Raw genomic sequence first — 20,946 nt, 5'->3', positions numbered from 1 at the left:
TCCGTACGCCTACAAGAAAGACCAGTTAATACCATTATTATTCAAATTTATGCACCAACCACTAAGGCCACAGATGTAGAAATTGAAGATATTTACCAGCTTCTGCAATCTGAAATTGACAGAACATACAATCAAGATGCATTGGTAATTACTGGTGATTGGAATGTGAAAGTTGGAAACAAAGAAGAAGGATTGGTAGCTAAAAAATATGGCCTTGGTGATAGAAATGATGTCAGAGATCACATGATAGAATTTTTCAAGACCAATGACTTCTTCATTGCAAATACCTTTTCTTGCCAACACAAACGGCGACTATACATGTGGAGCTCTCCAGGTGGAATACACAGAAATCAAATCAACTACATCTGTGGAAAGAGACGATGGAAAAGTTCAATATCATCAGTTAGAACAAGGCCAGGGGCTGACTGCGGAACAGACCATCAATTGCTCATATGCAAGTTCAAGTTGAAACTGAAGAAAATTAGAACAAGTCCACGACAGCCGAAGTCCGACCTTGAGTATATTCCACCTGAATTTAGAGACCATCTCAAGAATAGATTTGACACGTTGAACACTAATGACCGAAGACCAGACAAGTTGTGGAATGACATCAAGGACATCATACATGAAGAAAGGAAGACAGGAAAGAAAGAAAAGACCAAAATGGATGTCAGGAGAGACTGTGAAACTTGTTCTTGAACGTCGAGTAGCTAAAGCAAAAGGAAGAAATGATGAAGTAAAAGAGCTGAACAGAAGATTTCAAAGGGTGGCTCGAGAAGACAAAGTAAAGTATTATAACGACATGTGCAAAGATCTGGAGATAGAAAACCAAAAGGGAAGAACAAGCTTGGCATATCTCAAGCTGAAAGCACTGCAGAAAAAATTCAAATCTCGAGTTGCAATAGTGAAGGATTCTATGGGGAAAATATTAAACAACACAGGAAGCATCAAAAGAAGATGGAAGGAATACACAGAATCATTACACCAAAAAGAATTGGTTGACATTCAACCATTTCAAGAGGTAGCATACGATCAGAAACAGATGGTGCTAAAGGAAGAAGTCCAAGCTGCACCAAAGGCATTGCTGAAAAACAAGACTCCAGGAATTGACGGAATATCAACTGAGATGTTTCAACAAATGGATGCAGTGCTGGAAGTACTCACTCTTCTTTGCCAAGAAATTTGGAAGACAGCTACCTGGCCAACTGACTGGAATATATCCATATTTATGCCTATTCCCAAGAAAGGTGATCCAACTGAATGCAGAAATTATTGAACAATACCATTAATATCATACGCTAGTGAAATTTTGCTGAAGATCATTCAAAAGCGGCTGCAGCAGTATGTTGACAGAACTGCCAGAAATTCAGGCTGGATTCAGGAGAGGACGTGGAACCAGGGATATCATTGCTGATGTCAGATGGATCCTGGCTGAAAGCAGACAATACCAGAAAGATGTTTACCTGTGTTTAATTGACTATGCAAAGGCATTTGACTGTGTGGATCATAACAAATTATGGATAACATTGCAAAGAATGGGAATTCCAAAATGCTTAATTGTGCTCATAAGAAACCTGTACAAAGACCAAGATGCAGTTGTCCAGACAGAACAAGGGGATGCTACGTGGTTTAAAGTCAGGAAAGTTGTGTGTCAGGGTTGCATACTTTCACCATACCTATTCAATCTGTATGCTGAGCAAATAATCTGAGAAGCTGGAGAATAGGAAGAAGAATGGGGCATCAGGATTGGAGGAAGACTCATTAACAACCCACAATTTGCAGATGACATAACCTTGCTTGCCGAAAGTGAAGAGGACTTGAAGTACTTATTGATGAAGATCAAAGACCACAGCCTTCAGTATGGATAACATATAAACATAAAACAAAAATCTTCACAACTGGACCAATAAGCAACATCATGACAAACGGAGAAAAGATTCAATTGTCAAGGATTTCATTTTACTTGGATCCACAATCAACACCCATGGAAGCAACAGTCAAGAAATCAAAAGATGCATTGGGTTGGGCAAATCTGCTGTGAAAGACCTCTTTAAAGTGTTGAAAAGCAAAGATGTTACCTTGAAGACTAAGGTGTGCTTGACCCAAGCCATGGTATTTTCAACTGCATCATATGCATGCCAAAGCTGGACAATGAATAAGGAAGACCGAAGAAGAATTGATGCCTTTGAACTGTGGTGTTGGTGAAGAATATTGAATATACCATGGACTGCCAAAAGAATGAAATCTGTCTTGGAAGAAGTACAACCAGAATGCTCCTTAGAAGCAAGGAGGGTGAGACTATGTCTTACATACTTTGGACATGTTATCAGGTGGGATCAGTCCCTGAAGGACGTCATGCTTGGTAAAGCACAGGGTCAGCAAAAACGAGGAAGACCCTCTACAAGACGGATTGACACAGTGGCTGCAACAATGGGCTCAAGCATAACAATGATTCTGAGGATGGTGCAGGACCAGGCAGTGTTTCCTTCTGTAGTACATAAGGTCCCTATGAGTCGGAACCGACTCGATGGCACCTAACAACAACAACAACTGTAGAATAATTAGACCAGTGAATCAGGAGGTAAATAATTACTATATTGTCTAGGATAAATGACTACCAATTAGGGTAATTATTACACAAACTCTGAAATGACACCATTTCCCAAGAATCATCAAGTTACATATTAGCAGGTTGACTCTATTGGATGCTGTATTGAAATATATTTTGAACATGCTCACAATAAAATAAAATTTCATAATTATTTTATAAAATTGACTTTCAAAACAGATTAGAGAAGAAAAGAAAAAAAATCTATTAATGCAGTATTTTATGGTTACCTACGTAATTGCCTTTACTTGTGTTATTTTTTTCTTTGTATTGCAAAAAGTTACTCTCTGATGTCCTTTTTTTTTTCAGTTTGAAGACTTCCTTTAGTATTTCTCGTAGGGTAGATCTGCTAGCAATGAATTTTCTTTTTCTACACTGTGTACAAAACTAGGGGTTGGGAATATATGATAACATAATTTCTGACTTCACAGTATTCCAAATGAATTTGTTGATTTCCTAAGAAAACATAAATTACCAAATCTGCCTAAGGAGACAAAGAAAATTGAAGATGTGAAATAAAGCAACATTGGGATACATTGGGAAGAAGGTAAAAGGCTTAACGATGGAAAAGTCACAAGATACATTCAAGTTTATGTACAACTTTTTTCAAACTTCAAATAACAAATAATACTAGAGTATAGAAATGCAGTACTTTTCTGAGAACTCCAGCTAATTTTATGAGCCTATCATTGTCTTGACACCAAAACTGGATGTGAATAGCACAATAACTTAATAATGACCAGTTACTGTCAACTTGATTATGACTTGGGACCTCATGTGTGTCAGAGTAGAATTGTGTTCCACAGGGTTATCACTGGCTAATTTTTTAGAAGTAGATCACCAGGCCTTTCTTTCAATGTACCTCTGGGTGTGCTCCAACCTCCAATCTTTGGATAGCAGGTGAGTGTGTTAACTGTTTGTACAACCCAGGGACTCCATCCAGGGACTTATTATTATTACTGCTGGTCAATTTCACTTACAAACCTATATGCAAAATTCCAAATAAAAAAATTAGCATATCAAATTCAATTTATGAGATTGTTCCATCACACCATAATTCAGATTTATTCTAATAATTCAAACATATTCACTTTTGATGACCTATTAATGATATTTAACATCTAAGATTAAAAGAGCAATTCATCATACATTACCATTGCAGGGGATCAGATACTCTATGCTGAGCTTTTCCATTTTTTTCCTACTAACATGGAGAATATCACTAAAAATTCAATTCAATTCAATTCTTCACGAAGTACACAATTTCCCCAAATCTATTAGAAATAATGTGTTCATAATTTGCAGTAAACGTAACACAGAGGAATAGCTCTGGGAGTTGAGGAAAAGTTGAAAGTGTTTTGGCACTCTGGACTTCAGCCATTTTCCCTAGCAAACACTTGACGACAAGGAATCTCCATGGAGCATATTCATCCTCTGTGGTCCCAGTTCAACCCTCAGTTCTGAACGAAACAGAGAAATAATGAAATGGGAAAAGGATTAAATAGAGTGCCAAGAAAAGGATGAGATCTAAGTCAAGATCTATAACAGCTATGATATCTGAGCTCAAATATATGTATAAATCTGATGTAGCTCTCTTGGAGGAGCATTTGATTTGAAAGAAGCCAAAACTTGTTTTGACTTTCACAAAAATCTGCAGATAATGCAATCAGGTGTGTTTTCTTTATTTTATGTTAACTATTTGTTTGATCCATTTGCTTGAAATTTTTTCTTTGGAAAATGTTAATAAGACCTTTAACTAGAGAAAGAGAAACTTGGGGCAATGACTTGAAGTATCTGGACTTACGTTTTTGCTCAAATGCTTTTGTGTTAACAAAAAAATTTACATCTACGTTAGTCTGGTACATAAAATTTGACTTTGGGTGTGATATAAAATGGCTTAAGAGTCAATTTCTGTAATATTTGGATTGACTGATTGATTTGTGTTAAGGTTTTCTTTCTAATGTACCGAGGAGATTCTACCAAAGCATAATAAGGTCACTTTATATTTATCTGAGTTAATCCAAGCGCAGCCTAGCACCTAGACAAAAATGACATTTGCACAGTGTACACAAAGTCACTTTCCATGAGGATTTCTGAATTTTTTCTTTCTCCTCTTCCCATACCACATTAATTTCTAATTTACTTTCACTAAAAGACAGTTCTCATTTCATACGTAAATGACCAAATAATAAGATATGGCCAAGAACAGGAGGCTTGCTGCTTTTGGGTGAAAAATTTTGGCCCTACAAGAGAATGCCCTGGAAGGGCACTGCCTCTCACTCCAAGGGATAATTATTGATTTAAATATCCTTTGGAGTGGTTCAGTTTTAGTTATTTTGTCATGGCATACATTACTCATTCACTTGATTTTTTTCATGCTCGAGATTTTGTTAGAATCTTTGTAAAGTGTAATATAGCAACAACCCATTTAGCATATATTATAGGGAATAAAGTTTTTCAACCTAATAAGTTACAAACTAAAATATATCCTTTAAATGAAATGTATTAGCCATTTTGGAAAACTATATACATATATATATCTCACCTCCAACCTTTTCAAATAGAGATGACCATTATTATGAAAGTCATTTATGGTTCTTTTAATAATATTTAAAGGAGTTTTACATCATCTCCCTAAACTAATTCTCTCATTTTCTAATCTAGATAATTTCTTTTGTGGTCTACGCTTACATTTAGATTCGTAATGAAGAGTCCTGAAGGCTTAGGATGAGGTTCTGAATTTTTACTTGCTGGTTGTATAATCTTGAATATATTTAACTTCTCTGGGTCTTAATTTCCTTATATGAAAAATGGAGAAAATAATCTCTTCCTACAATCAGATTGTTGTAAAGTTTAAGGCTCACATATGGCATGTAAACCATTTTCAAAGAAAATAATTTTGTCCACCGAAACCGTCTTTTTTTCCACATTCTTTTATAGAGACTGACATTACTTCTAATCATACCAAATAAACAAAAAACCTGCCTTCTTTTAGCTAAGGGATTCTTGCATTTCTAAACATTTTTTTAATGAATATTCATATCACAGCCTATTTCCTTGGAAGCTTTTTTTTTGCACTGTTCCAAAGAAGTTGCAGAGAAAATATGGGCAGAATTGATTATTTTACGATCTATTGACAAATTGCTCATTATTTCAATTTTTGCCTAAGGACAAAGAATTGTATTGCTGGATAGTTTTCAAAGAATATAACTTGTCTTGTTAGGTTAGAAAAATCCTAGTTAAAGCCTACATATTCTATATCCAGGAAAGTTTCTGCAGTAATCATTAAAATATTACCATTGACTTTCAAATGTTCTACTTTTCAACAACCTAAAAGCAGATTTTTGCTTTTTGTGGCTATTATCACCTCATCTATTAATATTCTTTACTAACATATTAGCCATTTTTGGTTACTTATTCTCATACAGTCCAATATTAACTGCAAGGGACTTTTCTTGTCATGTATCATAGCTTCAGAGATTAAATAGTTTTAATGGTGGTGGTTGTGGGAGTTAAGTAGTAGAAAAAGGCAAGAGGAGAATAAACCATAGTTACAAAAAAAAAAAAAATCAGGTAAAAAGATAGGTCTTTTCCTTCTAAGTGTGGTCTCTTGGGCATTCTTTAAGAATTAAACCTGCTTGTAGATAATTCTGAGTGGATAATGAAAAGAAGTAGGGTAAGGAATGTACTACAGGATAAGGAATGTACTACAAAATCTGGATCCCTTAGCATCCCGTCTTGACTGGAGCCTTTGCAATGCAGAGCTGTTATTAGTTTAGCATTGGAGGAGATTAGATTGAACCCACGACTTTATAAAATGGAGTTGTTGATTTATTTATGACATTTGCACTTCACAGATATCCTTCATTAGTGAGGATAATTAAGAGAGAAATACATTTGTCAAAGTTGCAGATAAAACATTTCTGAATAGGAATAAACCTAAAGCATTTTAAATTAATGTTAAGTAGGATTCTTAAGAATCGTACTTTACTTTTCTTGCTGTTGATAATAATCAATATATCTCTTTTAGGTACTTCTCTTGTAGCTTGAGACTATGGACCAGAGAAATTATTCTCGGGTGACTGAGTTTGTGTTGCTGGGACTCTCCAGTTCCTGGGAGCCCCAGTATTTCTTCTTTGTGTTTTTTAACTTCTTGTATGTCACCATTTTGCTGGGAAATCTCCTCATTGTCCTCACAGTAATTTCTGAACCTGCCCTGCACACATCCATGTACATCATGCTCAGTAACCTTTCTGTTCTTGATGTGTTTCTGGCCACTTATGGAACTCCCAAAATGATCCATGATTTCCTTCATGAACACAAGACCATCTCCTTTGAGGGCTGCATGGCCCAGATATTCTTACTCCATGTCTTTGCTGGTGGAGAAATGATGCTTCTTGTAGCCATGGCATACGACAGGTACGTAGCCATATGCAAACCTCTCCATTATCTGACCATCATGAACTTGCGCAAATGTACAGGCCTAGTTGTCGGATCTTGGTTCATTGGGGTTATGCACTCTCTGAGCCAGTTGGCTTTCACTGTGAACTTACCTTTCTGTGGCCCTAATGTAGTGGATAGTTATTATTGTGACCTTACTTTGGTCATCAAACTTGCCTGTACAGATACTTATGTCCCTGAAGTGTTGATGCTTTTGGACAGTGGTCTAACAGGGGTAACTTCATTCTTGCTCTTGCTCATCTCCTACATGGTCATCCTGGCCACTGTGCGACGTCAGTCTTCAATGGGTATGGCCAAGGCCCGCAGCACCCTGACGGCCCACATCACTGTGGTGACCCTCTTCTTTGGGCCCTGCATCTTCATCTATGCCTGGCCTTTCAGCAACTTCCCAGTCGATAAGGTCCTTTCTGTGTTCTCTACGGTTTTCACACCTATATTGAACCCCATTATCTACACATTGAGAAACAAAGAGGTAAAATCAGCTATGCATAAACTGAAGAGCAGGTATGTAAGTTCCCGGCTCCCTTTCTAGCAGTCTCTCAGAGGTTAGATTTGTTGAACTGAGTAAGCAGAAGGAGACTTGAATAAATGTAGATTTTACCTTTTTCTTGTGACCATTATTATTTTTAGTTTATTTGTTTACAATGACAAATGCAATATATGTTTTTTGTTAAATATTTATATTAAAGAAGCCTTTCCATGATTATGGAAATCCTGGTGGCATAGTGGGTAAGTGCTACGGCTGCTAACCAAAAGGTCGGCAGCTTGAATCTACCAGGTGCTCCTTGGAACTCTATGGGGCAGTTCTACTCTGTACTATGGGGTCGCTGTGAGTCGGAATCGACTCAACAGCAACAAATATCGTTTTTGTTTTTTTATGCACAATTATATATTCTCTAACTATATATACATGCATATAGATAATATTTGCTGTAGTATCTACAGGGTTGCTATGAGTCAGAATCGATGTGGTGGCAACAGGTTTGGTTTTTGGTTTATAGTATCTTTAAAATATTTCAAAATTTATATTTTTAATTAGTGTCCACACTGTTCTACATGAAAATAGTGACAGGATGTTTCATGAACTATTATACAATTTAATTTGATGAATTTAAGTACATGAAAATTTAAGTTCATAATACTACCAGCTAAACTAAAAATGCTATGTTGCATTATGATCTAAAATTTTAATTTGTAAAATCTCATTCCAGCACAAAAAATAATCCCATTTGTACACCTTTTTCACTTATTTTACATCAAAAAATTTGTGCTGTCAATAAGAAGATTCATAGACTAACTCAGCATGTAAAAAATAATTTTATAAAAATTAAAGGTAACACTTTTCAAATCCAACTTTATTTCATTTTTTCTTCCTCACAGAAATTCAAGTATCTCCATACACCAAAAAAAAATTTTTTTGCAGCTTTATAAAATCACTTAATGTTGTTCAGGTATCATTGATTCTTTTGTCTTTTTATTGCTAAAACCACGTTGACATCAAAATATGATAATCAGTTCTAACTCCGTAAAATATTTACCTAGCACAGCACATTAACCTTTAGACACTTGGTAATTCAACTACATGAAAATAGGACAAGATCCACATTCTACATGTTGTGACTCAGGTGTTCATCAGTCCCTGATATGGTGTCTGTACACTGGTTCAAAGAGCAGCAGAGGCAACTGGCAGCTACTTTAGAGAACATTGATTTGAAAACACATTATGATGTTACCCCAGTGTCATTTACCACCTCAACTTTCTCCAAGGTGGTCTCATTCTGGAATGGCAGGTACAGCTGAGACAAAAAAATAGACACTTACTCTGTGGAAGCATCCTACTCATACTATGCATTCACTGTGATTTTGAACATAACTCATCCCAAGAACTTGTCACCATCATCCTGGTCTTTTAGTTCAGGAGATCCAACAATCTGCACTCTACTTGTTTTTTTTCCTTGAATTGGTGTTAAGATCAAAGATTATGTGGACGGCAACAGCTGTCTGTAGATACCCTGCATGCAATTTCCCCCCACAATATGAAAAATAGTTTCAGGCATTATCTCCATGGTGAGGATTAGTTATTATAGCTGTCTTGTATTCTTTCTTCAAAGCCCACATGGTTGTTTTTCTCAAGGCTTCAATCCAATTATTCCCTTCATTTTCACAAGAATATGCGGGTTTCCTTTGGAAAAGGCAAAATCAGTATCATACAACTGAATGCTTCAAGTAGGGTATCAGGAAACTGACACGCATTATAGATTGGGCCCTTCTGTTCAAAAAGTTCTCCATCAGGACAGATTGTGAACTTCTTCTGTTCATCTAGTATATCTTTAGAACTTGAATCAGACATATCATTGCAGTAACTGGTTTTAGAAAAACCATAAATCCTGGACTAGGAATCTGGTCACTGTATTTTGAAACCACAAGGTTCAGAGTCTGAAGCATAGCCCACATTTTGAATGAGAGAAGTACAGCTAGGAATCCACAGAAGACTAGGTAAAAGAGCAAGATCAAACCTGTTTCCCTCCCTTACACTGTCAGTCCAGGAAGTGCCATCTCCCTCTGGGTCTGCACAGCATGTCCTCTTCTGCTGCTGCTGCCACTCACACCACTGACATTCATCCATAGCCCTCTCTGCTTGAGTCAGCCATTCATTGTGGGATAGAGAGAGTCTAGTCTCCCAAGCAGAACATTTACTGAGGCATCACCCAGAATGAGAGCAGGTGATTCTGAGAAAATGGCATTTCGTGGACCCCAGCCCTTGCCGGTGTGCCCCAGGAGCTCTCTTCTTGTCAGACTGTAGATGAAGAGCCTCCACTCGACCAGGCTTTGATGGAACGATCTTCATTTCTTTGTTAATGTGTATGTGTGGGCGGTGAGGTGACCGGAGGCTGCAGTGATTCACAGGCAGCAGCCAGGACCGTTGTCACTCTCCATACTGTAAATATAGTCATATATTTCAAATGTTAGAAGCATTTTTCCAAATTTAAACAAGTTCTTAATAATCATTAGTTTAATAAAGACATGATATTCCATTGTATGTATGTTTCATCATTTACATATTTTTTATTATTGCAGACGTTTTCTGTAAGTTTATGATCCTTTTCTTCCGAAAGGTTCCCAGGGTTAAGTTAGGAAGACAAAATATGTATTTATCTTTTGTGAATTGTCCTCCATGTTTCATGCCCTATTAGAAGCTTAGTATTGTTTTCATCATTCTGTTTGTACTTTCACTGTGTTAAGATGAGTAAAACTTTTTCTGTAATTATTTGTGATTTAAAAAAAATTTACAAAGAGCACTTTTTGTTGTATTTCTAAGAATTCTGACAAATGCATAGAGTCATATGTCCACCACTACAGTTCCATACAAAACAGTTTCATCGCCCCAAAGGTTACCCCATGCTACCCCTAAATATTAAAAAACACCATTGCTGTCAAGTAGATTCTGACTCTAAGTGACGCTATAGAATAAAGTAGAGCTGCCCCACGCGGTTTCCTGAGCTCTTTAACCACTACACCACCTCTGTATAGACAACCTCTCACTTCTCCGCACAATTCCTGGTAACCACTGATCTCTTTTCCTTTCTGTAATTTTACCTTTTCCAGAGTATCATATAAATACCTTTTTTTTAATCAGCAAAATGCTTTTAAAATTCATTTATTTTGTTACATGAATCAATTGTTATTGTTCTTAGTTGCTTCATTTCTTTTACCACTGACTAGCTTTCCACTGTATGGCTGTATCACATTTGATTTATCCATTTACCAGTTAAAGGGTATTTGGATGACTTCCAATTTGAGAGGATTATGAATGAAGTTGCTACAGGCATTGATGTACAGATTTTTGTGTGAAGATATTTTCATTTCTCTTGAGTAGATATCTAGGAGTGAGATTACTAGGTCTCATGGCGGCTGTATTAAAAAAAAAAATTTATTAAGGTATAATTGGTATCAATACACCGAACATAAAGTACACAATTTGTTTTGTCATGTGTATGTCAAAAACCATCACCACAATCAAGATAATGGGAAGCCATCACCACAATCAAGATAATGAACGTATTCGTTACTCTCAAAAGTTTTCTCCCAATCTTCCCCAAACCATCTTTTGTACTCTTTTGTTGGAGGGAGGGCCTGGCTTCTTTCATCAGTATAATTATTTGAAAATCATCCAAGTTGGTATGGTTATCAATACTTCATTCCTTTTTACTACTGAACAGTGTCCCACTGTATGTACCACAGTATTTATCTATTGTCGATTGCCATTTGTATTATGCCAGCCTGATTGTAGCATATTGGGAGTGTGGGAAGATCTAGAGCCTCCACTCCCCTTTAGGAGCACATGGGGCATCTGCACAACACCTCCAAGTTCCATGGACCACATTTTGAAACTCCCTGCAGTAGAATATCCTTCTAGTTCTTTCCAGGTTTTTTATGTTTTGATTTTCCACCCTCTCTTGACCTTTGTTTGCAATCAGTTAATTAAGTCTGAATGTCCTATCCCTGGTGGTGGTTCATTGGTAGAATTCTCACTTTCCATGAGGAGACCCAAGTTTGCTTCTGGTCAATACTCCTCATGCACAATCACCACACGTATGTCAGTGGAGGTTTGCATGTTCTTATGATGTTGAACATGCTTCAGCAGAGCTTCCAGACTAAGATGGACTAGGAAGAAAGGTCTGGTGATCTACTTCCAAACAACAGCCAGTGAAAACCCTATGGATCATAATGGTTTAATCCAGATGTATATGGGATTGCCATGAATCAGGGTCACAGTAGACAGCAGCTAACAAGAAACATCCTCTCCCTGAAATGCTTATTCCCTTATTCCTATCTTTGTCTATACCCACCTCATGACTTCAGTAGGCATATGCAGGGAACTTCTGCAATAGCCTCCAATTGTACCCACGCACTTCTAGCCTATTCCCCCTCTAGTCAATTCCACAAACACTGCCAGATACATATTCTACATATTCCTAAAACATAACCCCCTGCACTAAAACCGTGAACAGCATTCTATCTCCCAACAGATTAAGTACAAAATCCTGAGGCCTGTGTTTAAGACCCTCCAAAATATGGTCCAGTAAAGCTCGCTCTCATTGTGTGCATTTCTAAAACTCTCTGACACATGTTATGCTCTAGCCAAGCTGCAGCAGTGCTTCTTGGGTCACTTCCACTTTCCTTCTCTCACATCTTTATTTTGGTCTACACATACTGTGTAATCTTCCTTCAGTCACTATCCCTGCGTTTCAAAACTTTATGTCTTATTTAAGGCCCTTCACAAATACTACATTTTTGTCTTCTTTCTTCTCCTTTGTATTTACTTCTTCTCCATCCTTCTCCTTCTTCATACTTCTTTCTTTCCAGCAAAATATAATCTCTCCCAATGTTGAATATGTATATAATTTTGTTTACCCTTCTCTTGTAATATGTATACTATTCTACTTATATTATTTTGCATAGTTTATTTTCTTTAATTGCCCATTCTAAATTAACAACTTGTAGATAAGCATTTTGTCTTACTCATTCTTGAATTTCTATTCTGTGTTTTTGGGTGTAGTAGATACCAATTTTTAAAATTAATGAATTAAATTTAATTGAGGAATACAGAAAAATAAGACATTCTATTTTGCCCAAGTGATTTATAGTCTTGCTGTATCTTAACATTTTGCTATATCTATTATTACAACAGCAGTTGCTGGGTGGTGCAAATGGTTAATGTGCTCAGCTGTTGACTGAAAAGTTGGAGGTTCTAGTCCATCCAGCAGTACCTCAGAAGAAAGGTGTGGCAACCTACTTCTGAAAAATTAGCCACTGAAAACCCAATGAAGAACAATTCTACTCTGACACCACAGAGTGGCCATGAATCGGAGTCAATTTGATGGCAACTGCAGCTGGATTATTACAGCAATTAGAATGTGGCTTGAAACAATATTTATTTCACAGAGCCCACAAAGAGAATAAAAATTACTCTAAGAGAATCTAATTATAACTTTAAAGAATGCTCAGAAATCTTGCCTGTGAATAAATATTAATAAGATATGAATGCCACAGTAGTTACAAGAGGCTAAATATAGGTTGGGAGTATGATTCTCAGAAGTGGGAATCCCTCGGTACAAATAATACTTGCTAGTCTATGATAGAAAACCCTGGTGGAGTAGTGGTTAAGTGATATGGCTGCTGACCAAAAGAAGTTTGAATTCACTAGGTGCTCCTTGGAAACTCTATGGGGAAGTTCTGCTCTGTCCTATAGGGTCGAGTCGGAATCGACTCAACGGAAAAGCGTTTTGGTTTGGTTTTTTCAGTCTATGATATAAAAGGACTTGTTAGCAATGGTCACACTGGGACAAAATTACTGTTCGATGACAAATACATTTTCATCTCCACCTCCTCTTAAATAAAGTGTGTAAAGTACAAGTGAGGCATATTGCAAGCTGGATGAGAAGGTCACATTTCTAATGTCATGATATCTCAGGTTATTCCAGTGGAACTTCTAAAATAAAAAGAGTTGACAAATTCCAACTCTCTTAGTAAAGTGTATATGGTAACCTAGCTATGACTCATATAAGTTTTAATACCTCTATCACTTCAAAAACTCTTTGAAGACTATCTATTTTAATACAGTTTTCTATTTCTTTTAATTCTGTCAATGAGATTGAATTTGTCTCACCATGTTTGAACTCCCTCTTACTGTCTTGAGATGAGCTAACTCTTTATATGTCACTAAACTTCATGCCTTCAGAAGTGCATCTTCCTCTTCTGCAGACTCAGCCCCTGTGATCTCTGAGTTTGTTCTCCAGTTAAATAACACGTAATGTGGTTCTACTGTGAACAGCTGGTGTGTTCACTTAATTTGCTTCTTTACACATATATGCACATACATTTCCCTAGTTGTTTCATTGATCTCCATGCACATAATTGGGCAAACATAGTATTTTAGAATGCTTAGAATACAATTTATATAATGAAAATTCTAGCTTAGTCACCTTTTTTGTCATATGATGAGATTAATTGTTTAACTTCACTATGTTTCTGTAGTATAAGAATAAAACTATACTTGAGGGGTTATTATGAGCATTCTAGGTTATATATACATATATATATATACACACACACATATATGTATCCATATATGTGAATTTTTGTATGGCATATATGTGTTTACATATATTATCTAGAAGAATATATTCTGTATATATTTGTGTATACAGTATATATTCATATTTATTTCTGTGTATATTTACATATATTTCTATATATATGTACATATGTATGTGTATGTATATATATATGTATATAAACCAAAAAACTTGTTGCCATCGAGTTGATTCCAACTCATAGCAACCCTATAAGGCAGAACAGAACTGCCCAATAGGGTTTCCAAGAAGTGGCTGATGGTTTCGAACTGTTGACCATTTGGTTAACAGCTGTATTGCTTAACTACTACGCCACCAGGGTTCCAAAACATATATCTATATATATCTGTATCTCAATAGTCTTATAAAATGCTTTGTAGAATTCCTAGCATAATGAGTATACAAGAAATGGTGGCTGTTAATATCTCATCCAAAACTCTAGAAATAAATGTAACAATTCAAATTATAGTCTGCCTTTAATAGCTTCTAGATTTTTACAGACATTGTCTTTTGGACGTGACTGAATCTAGAATTTTATACGCACACACATACACAAACACATAAAATCATTTCTAAGTAATGGGGTAAACCAAAGTGTTTTTAAGTGGAAAAATTAGTGAATGGAAAAAAGAAAGATCCTGTTTAGTTTTTTCAATTGTTTTAATAGACTTTTTGGGTATTCTAATAAAAAAAAATTCTTGATGGATAATTTACCAACATTTATGGTACAATGTGCCATTCTTAGTTTATAGTTAACTACAGAGATTATTTCAGGCTCCGTAATTTCAAATGTCCCAGTTCTTTGTGCACAGGCTTCAGTGGCTCAGTTAGGTGGTAAATGAAGTAGCCACAATTTAGTACTCAGAAAGAGCCAATACATACAAACTCAACCTAACTCTTTTACTTTTATTGGGATAAGTTTAAGAGTCTGTCATCTCTTGTGCAGATGCCTTCCCGCTTGCTTCTTTTGATAATTTTTTTTTTCACCTTAAGGGTTTATTTCTTTTTAGTGTCTTTTACTTCTATAATGATTTTCATTTTCCATAAGATTTCTATTAAGTTTAAAAGATGTAGAGTGTATGGAATTACTCAAAATTAAATAGTCAATGATGGAGATTTGGATTAAGATTTGATTTCTGGTTCCTAGTGCTACCCTCAGCCTGTGTGTCTACCTTAGGATTTATAGTACCCAGTGATCCAGAAATTCTGTTTATAATAAAATATTCTCTTGTTGCTTACTATTTATGAAATTCCACCCAAATTCATGTCATGCAATAGATTTTTTTTTATATTCAAAGCTATCCATTTAAAATTGATTCATAAGTAAACAGCTCTAAGTTAATATTGCCTTCTGATTTTCAATATCTGTTTCTATTTTTATGTTATTTTTCAGCTATGAAATAGGAAGAACATGTTGATGAATGTCAAGAATATGAATCAGATGGAGAGTTTTATGATAGTGCTTGGAAGACTTTACCAATGTTCAGTAAATTAGTATAATTAGTATAATGGAGAAATATAATCAGTCTGAAGAGTCCATTCCTTTCTTCCTCCCTCCCTCCCTCCCTTCCTTCATTCATTCCTTCTTTAGTTCCTTCCATCCTGCCTTCTTGCCTGCTTTATATCCTTTCCTCCTTTCTTTTTATCAGTTATGCTTTAGCATAGTCATGGTTTCAAGATGATATACACAATATGAATTGACTTTCTTGAAATTTTTATGTTTTGATGTACAAAAAATTCAATTAATCACTTATGACTCACTCTGTGGCTTGGTTTCTTTTGTCTATAAGTCTGTAAACAAGGAAGGAGCCCTGGTGGCACAGTGGTTAAGTGCTCGACTGTTAACCGAAAGGTCGAAGGTGTGAACCCACCAGCCGCTCCCCAGGAGAAAAATGTAGCAGTCTGCTTCCTTAAACCTTTCAGGGCAATTCTACTCTGTCCTACAGGGTCACTATGACTGAGAATGGACCCGACAGCAATGGACTTTTATAAAGAAGGACAGAATGATAATACAACAAGATGTATTTCAACACTATTCTGTCTAATGATCACAAAGTTTCTAAAGTGTATAATTATAATGATATATCTTAAATAAATAATTACGTATGCCAAAAAAGTTTTAGCTAAATAGATGGTTATTGTATAATAATAATGGGGAAAATTGAAAACATCCATACAACAAAATATCAAATATACCTTTTTAAAAGCTGACATAAAAGTACTCTATTAACATGGAAATATGTTTATAATAATTATTGAGTGGTATATGTACTATATGTATAGGCTATATGTATATATATACATATAGCCTATACATATAGTTATTATTCCTGTGTATTCTAATTAAAGATAATTTTTAATTTTATGACATTACTTATTTGATTTTTTAAAATTAAAAAAAAGAACCTTATCAATTCAAAAGAGACTTACTTTTTTTTTTAATCTGCTGAAAAATATGTTGTTGTTGTGTGCCTTCGAGTTGATTCTCATTCATAGCCACCCTACAGGACAAAGTAAAACTGCCCCATAGGGTTTCCTAGTCTGTAATCTTTATGGAAGCAAATCTCCAGGTCTTTTTGCCTTCGGAACAGCTGGTGGGTTTGAGCTTCCAACCTTTCTGTTAGTGGCTGAGTGCTTAACCACTGCACCAACAGGGCTCCTTGATTTAAAAGATAATACATGCTCATCACAGAAAAACAAACACCTTAAGAAATACAGAAATGTATACAGAATAAAATGATTCTCACCCAGAGATAACCACTGTTAACATTGGCATAGGCCTGTGAAAGTTTTTCTATGTTATATACACACTGTTGCAACAGTAAAAAGAAATCTCTGTGGAGGTGATTGTAGTAAATGAGTTTCAGACCCCTATAGTACTTTTCTTTCATTCCAGGTAAAGAAACAGAGTTTTGAACAGTTAAGAATGTTTACTTTGTCTGACTGCAGCTTTCACTAGCTCTCTGGAGAAAGGGGCCTGATGACCTTGGAATCCTAAAATAGAACAGATACAAGTGGAGAAATTAACTGACTTTTGGTGAACAAAGGAAAGCAGAGAAAGAAGGACTTTACCATCTTGACTATTTTGACGAAGGTGGTCAAGCATCTTTGTCGTTGTTGTTAGCTGGTGTTTAGTCACTTCTGACTTATAGTGACCCCAGGTGTGCAGAGTAGAACTGATCCATGGAGTTTTCAAGGTTGTGACCCTTTAGAAGCAGATCACCAGGACTGTCTTCTGAGGAGCCGCTGGGTGGTTCGAACTGCCAACCTTTAGGCTAGTAGTCAAGTGCTTAACTGTTTGCATCATCCAGGGAACCTAGGCAAAGCATCTTACTTCTGGACAATGACTTCTTGTCTTCTCTTCCAGAAACAGAGTGCTACATGCAATGATTTAACTCTCTCCCAACTCAGGCTTTTTTGAAATTTCTCTCCAGAAAATGAGTCACTTCCATTTCTTGATCAATAGAATCCAAGTAAGGTGCATATATGTATGCCAGCAGGTGAGCTGCTTGAATGTGAGAAAAATAGTAGCAGTTCTATGATATTTATGAAACATTCTGTCTTAAATTTCAATTATATATTATGTTGTATGTAATAGTTTAGTGTACATGTATATGTATATAACTTACAGGTAAATGAATATACCTGGTCATAGCCTTTCACTGTTAGAGAAGTGCAGTGAAAAAAATTTGGTGACAAATTTCTAAAGGCAAGATTCCTATGTTGTTGCATCAAGATATTTTTTATTCATGCATCCTGTTTAGTTTCTTCATCATTATCTTAGTAAATTAATTTTCATACTAAGTTAAAACTTGAAAATTTACCAAAATATAACTGTTTTTATTTCTCAGATAAAACAAAAATCTGAGGCTCTTAATAAACAGTTTTTTCTAGAGTTTTTTTCAAATTACACAGAGATAATTAGCCTATAAAATAAAAACACTTTTCCTCTTAACTGATATGAAACTAAAAATACATTTAGATCTACAAATATTATTGAACACAATCTACGTGCAATGTGCTCTGAAAAACAAACAAAAAACTAAGGACAAAATATGATTCCTTTCCTTCAGAATCGTAAAATCTGTTTATGTTAATTATGGGCAAGACTGGTTGATCATATCAACAAATATGATGATTTTTTGATCTTCATTCTTAAGATCACATATTAAATTCACTCAAATTCAGAGCCATTGGGTGAAGAAGGGCCACTGTAACTTTATAAACAGTCTAAATTAAGAATGTCTAATAAAAAGATGAAAATATGATACTATGATATGAACTCAAATATTAACATTCTTGAATGTAAATAGATGCCACTAAAGTGCATGAAATATCTTGTTGTATTAAGTAGGATGAGTAAACACTTTTGATATTTTGTTTACCATGTTAATTTGCACACAGAAATACTTTCATCATAGATGGAAAAAAGGCATAGTACCTAATATCTATGGGCCAGGTACTATTTTAAATATTTCACTTCTTATAACTGTTAATTAATATTACAATTCTTTGAGGCACACATCATTATTTCCCAGATTTACAGATGCAAGAACTAAGGGACAGAGAACTTAATGAACTTCTCCAAGGTCATACCACTAGGAATTAGAAGAGATAGAATTTGAAATCTATCAGTTTGACTCTAGAGCTTCATTGTCCAATTTACTAGGAATTTTAAAGTGGTGGAAGTAAGGTGTGAAAATAGTATTTTTAGAATATAGCTGTCATGCTGGGATGCAGAGATGAAAGCCAAGCATACAGAGTCACTACAAGAGAAATGAGCGCAGACAACGTGTATTTGCGTGCTAATGAGGATCTAAAGGAGCTCTGGTGGTGCAATGGTTAGGCGCTCAGCTACTAACTGAAAGGTTGGCAAATTGGACCCACCAGGGGCTCCTGGTGACCTACTCCTGTAAAGATTACAGCCTAGAAAACCCTATGAGACAGTTCTACTCTGTCATACAGAGTCCACTGAGTCTGAATTTACTCAATGACACACAACAACGACATGAGAATCTAAAGTACGCAAGTACGTAGAGTGAGATTTGATGCCGGGCTTGGATTTACTCACATACTCCCAGAATCCTATCATATTATTTCCATTTCTATTTCACTTTACAGGAAATTTTCTGATCTGATCTCAGAAACTTGATATCATGGACCAAGGAAATAACTCAAGAATGACTGAATTTGTGTTGCACAGTTTTCGGGCCCTTGACAGCTACAACTTTTCTACTTTGCATTTTTCACACTTATCTATTCGTCCATTGTGCTGGGAAACCTCCTCATTGTGCTCACAGTCCTCTCTGAACCTGAGCTGTACACACCCATGTACTTCTTGCTCAGGAAACTCTCCTTCACTGATATGTGTCTATCCACCTTAGCCACTCCCAGAATGAGTGTTGACTTCCTTAAGGAGCACAAGACCATCTCCTTTGAGGGCTGCATGTCTTTGCTGGTGGTGAAATGATGCTCCTTGTGGCCATGGCATATGACAAGTATGTAGCCATATGTTGTCCCCTGCACTATGCAGCCATCATGCATGTATATAAGTGTACAGGCCTTGTCATGGGCTCCTGGATCATTGGGGTCCTACACTCAATAAGCCAGTTGTTCTTCACAGTAAGCTTTCCTTGTGTGGTCTGAATAAACTGGACAGCTTTTTCTGTGATCTTCTCTTAGTTATCAAACTTGCTTGCACTGATACCTATATTCTTGAGATACTTATGCTTTTAGACAGTTGTCTAATAGCCATGAGTTCTTTTGTGCTCTTGCTCATCTACACAGTCATCCTGGTCACTGTGTGATGTCAATCCTCAGTGGGCATGGATAAGGCCCAGGCCACCCTGACTGCCCATGTCACTGTGGTGACTCTCTTCTTTGGGCCCTGCATCTTCATCTATGCCTGGCCTTTCAGTAACTTCCCAGTGGGTAAGTTTCTCTCAATATTCTATGCTGTTTTCACCCCTTTCTTAAACCCCTTGATCTACACATTAAGAAATCAGGAGGTAATATCAGCAATGCAGAAACTGAGGAGGCAACAAGTAAGTTCCTAACAGTTTCTTGGCTTTCCCTATGATAATGACAACCACAATAAAAGCACCCACTTGTATCCTTTGCTATTAAAACTATGTTTGAACTATGAAATTAAATATATGGAGATAATTTCTTGTATCTAGGAATGGTATTTCTTGTAATGTGAACTCTCACTACAAACTATCCAAACTTAAGGACTAAATAGAGAATGGCTTTGGTGAAGTCTTTAACTGAACTCAGAAACCAAATAGATTCATGTACTTAACCATGTAAATGCAGCATATTTCACCATGTTACAAATATGAAAATCTGGGCCTACAGTTAATGTTTCTTTGTCTCAGCATATTAAATTCAAGTTCAGAATTGCCACTCAAATTTAGTGGTTCAATGAATACATGTAAAAACAGATATCTCTCTCTATGTAAATTGAGGATTTTTTTCAACAGCACTGCTAAATATATGCCTTTGCTCTATGTATTCATTTACCAATATCCAGGTGGTGCCGTCTAATCTACTTCACCTGTCTCAGTTATCTACTGCTGCTATAACAGAAGTATCACAAGCAGATGGCTTTAACAAACAGAAATTTATTCTCTCACTGTTTGGGAAGCTAGAAGTTCAAAACCAGGATGCCAGCTGTAGGGGAAGGCTTTCTCTATGAATTTGTGAATTTATAAGCCTTTTCACTATACTTTTTTAAATAAT

At 36.0% G+C, this 20,946-nt stretch overlaps 1 protein-coding gene and 2 pseudogenes across 1 annotated transcript; 2 read left to right on the top strand and 1 right to left on the bottom strand.

The window, feature by feature from the left end:
* Window positions 1-6,659: 6,659 nt before the first annotated feature.
* On the top strand, window positions 6,660-7,685 carry LOC101344524 (olfactory receptor 4K15-like). The gene has a single exon (XM_004391031.2). It carries the CDS (start codon window positions 6,663-6,665, stop codon window positions 7,599-7,601), a length of 939 nt encoding a protein of 312 aa, XP_004391088.1. The 5' UTR covers window positions 6,660-6,662; the 3' UTR covers window positions 7,602-7,685.
* Window positions 7,686-8,913: 1,228 nt separating this feature from the next.
* On the bottom strand, window positions 8,914-17,311 carry LOC111819363 (sodium/potassium-transporting ATPase subunit beta-3-like; annotated as a pseudogene).
* A 2,050-nt stretch (window positions 17,312-19,361) lies between these two features.
* On the top strand, window positions 19,362-20,292 carry LOC101342473 (olfactory receptor 4K3-like; annotated as a pseudogene).
* The last annotated feature ends 654 nt before the right edge of the window (window positions 20,293-20,946 follow it).

The sequence above is a fragment of the Trichechus manatus genome, unplaced genomic scaffold (assembly GCF_000243295.1).
Source record: "Trichechus manatus latirostris isolate Lorelei unplaced genomic scaffold, TriManLat1.0 scaffold00408, whole genome shotgun sequence".
NCBI lineage: Eukaryota > Metazoa > Chordata > Mammalia > Sirenia > Trichechidae > Trichechus > Trichechus manatus.
This window is presented reverse-complemented; position numbering and strand designations above follow the sequence as displayed.

What these genes read in the sequence shown, in the direction of transcription:
- LOC101344524 (XM_004391031.2), top strand. Translation starts at nt 6,663, where the DNA reads ATGGACCAGAGAAATTATTCTCGGGTGACTGAGTTTGTGTTGCTGGGA.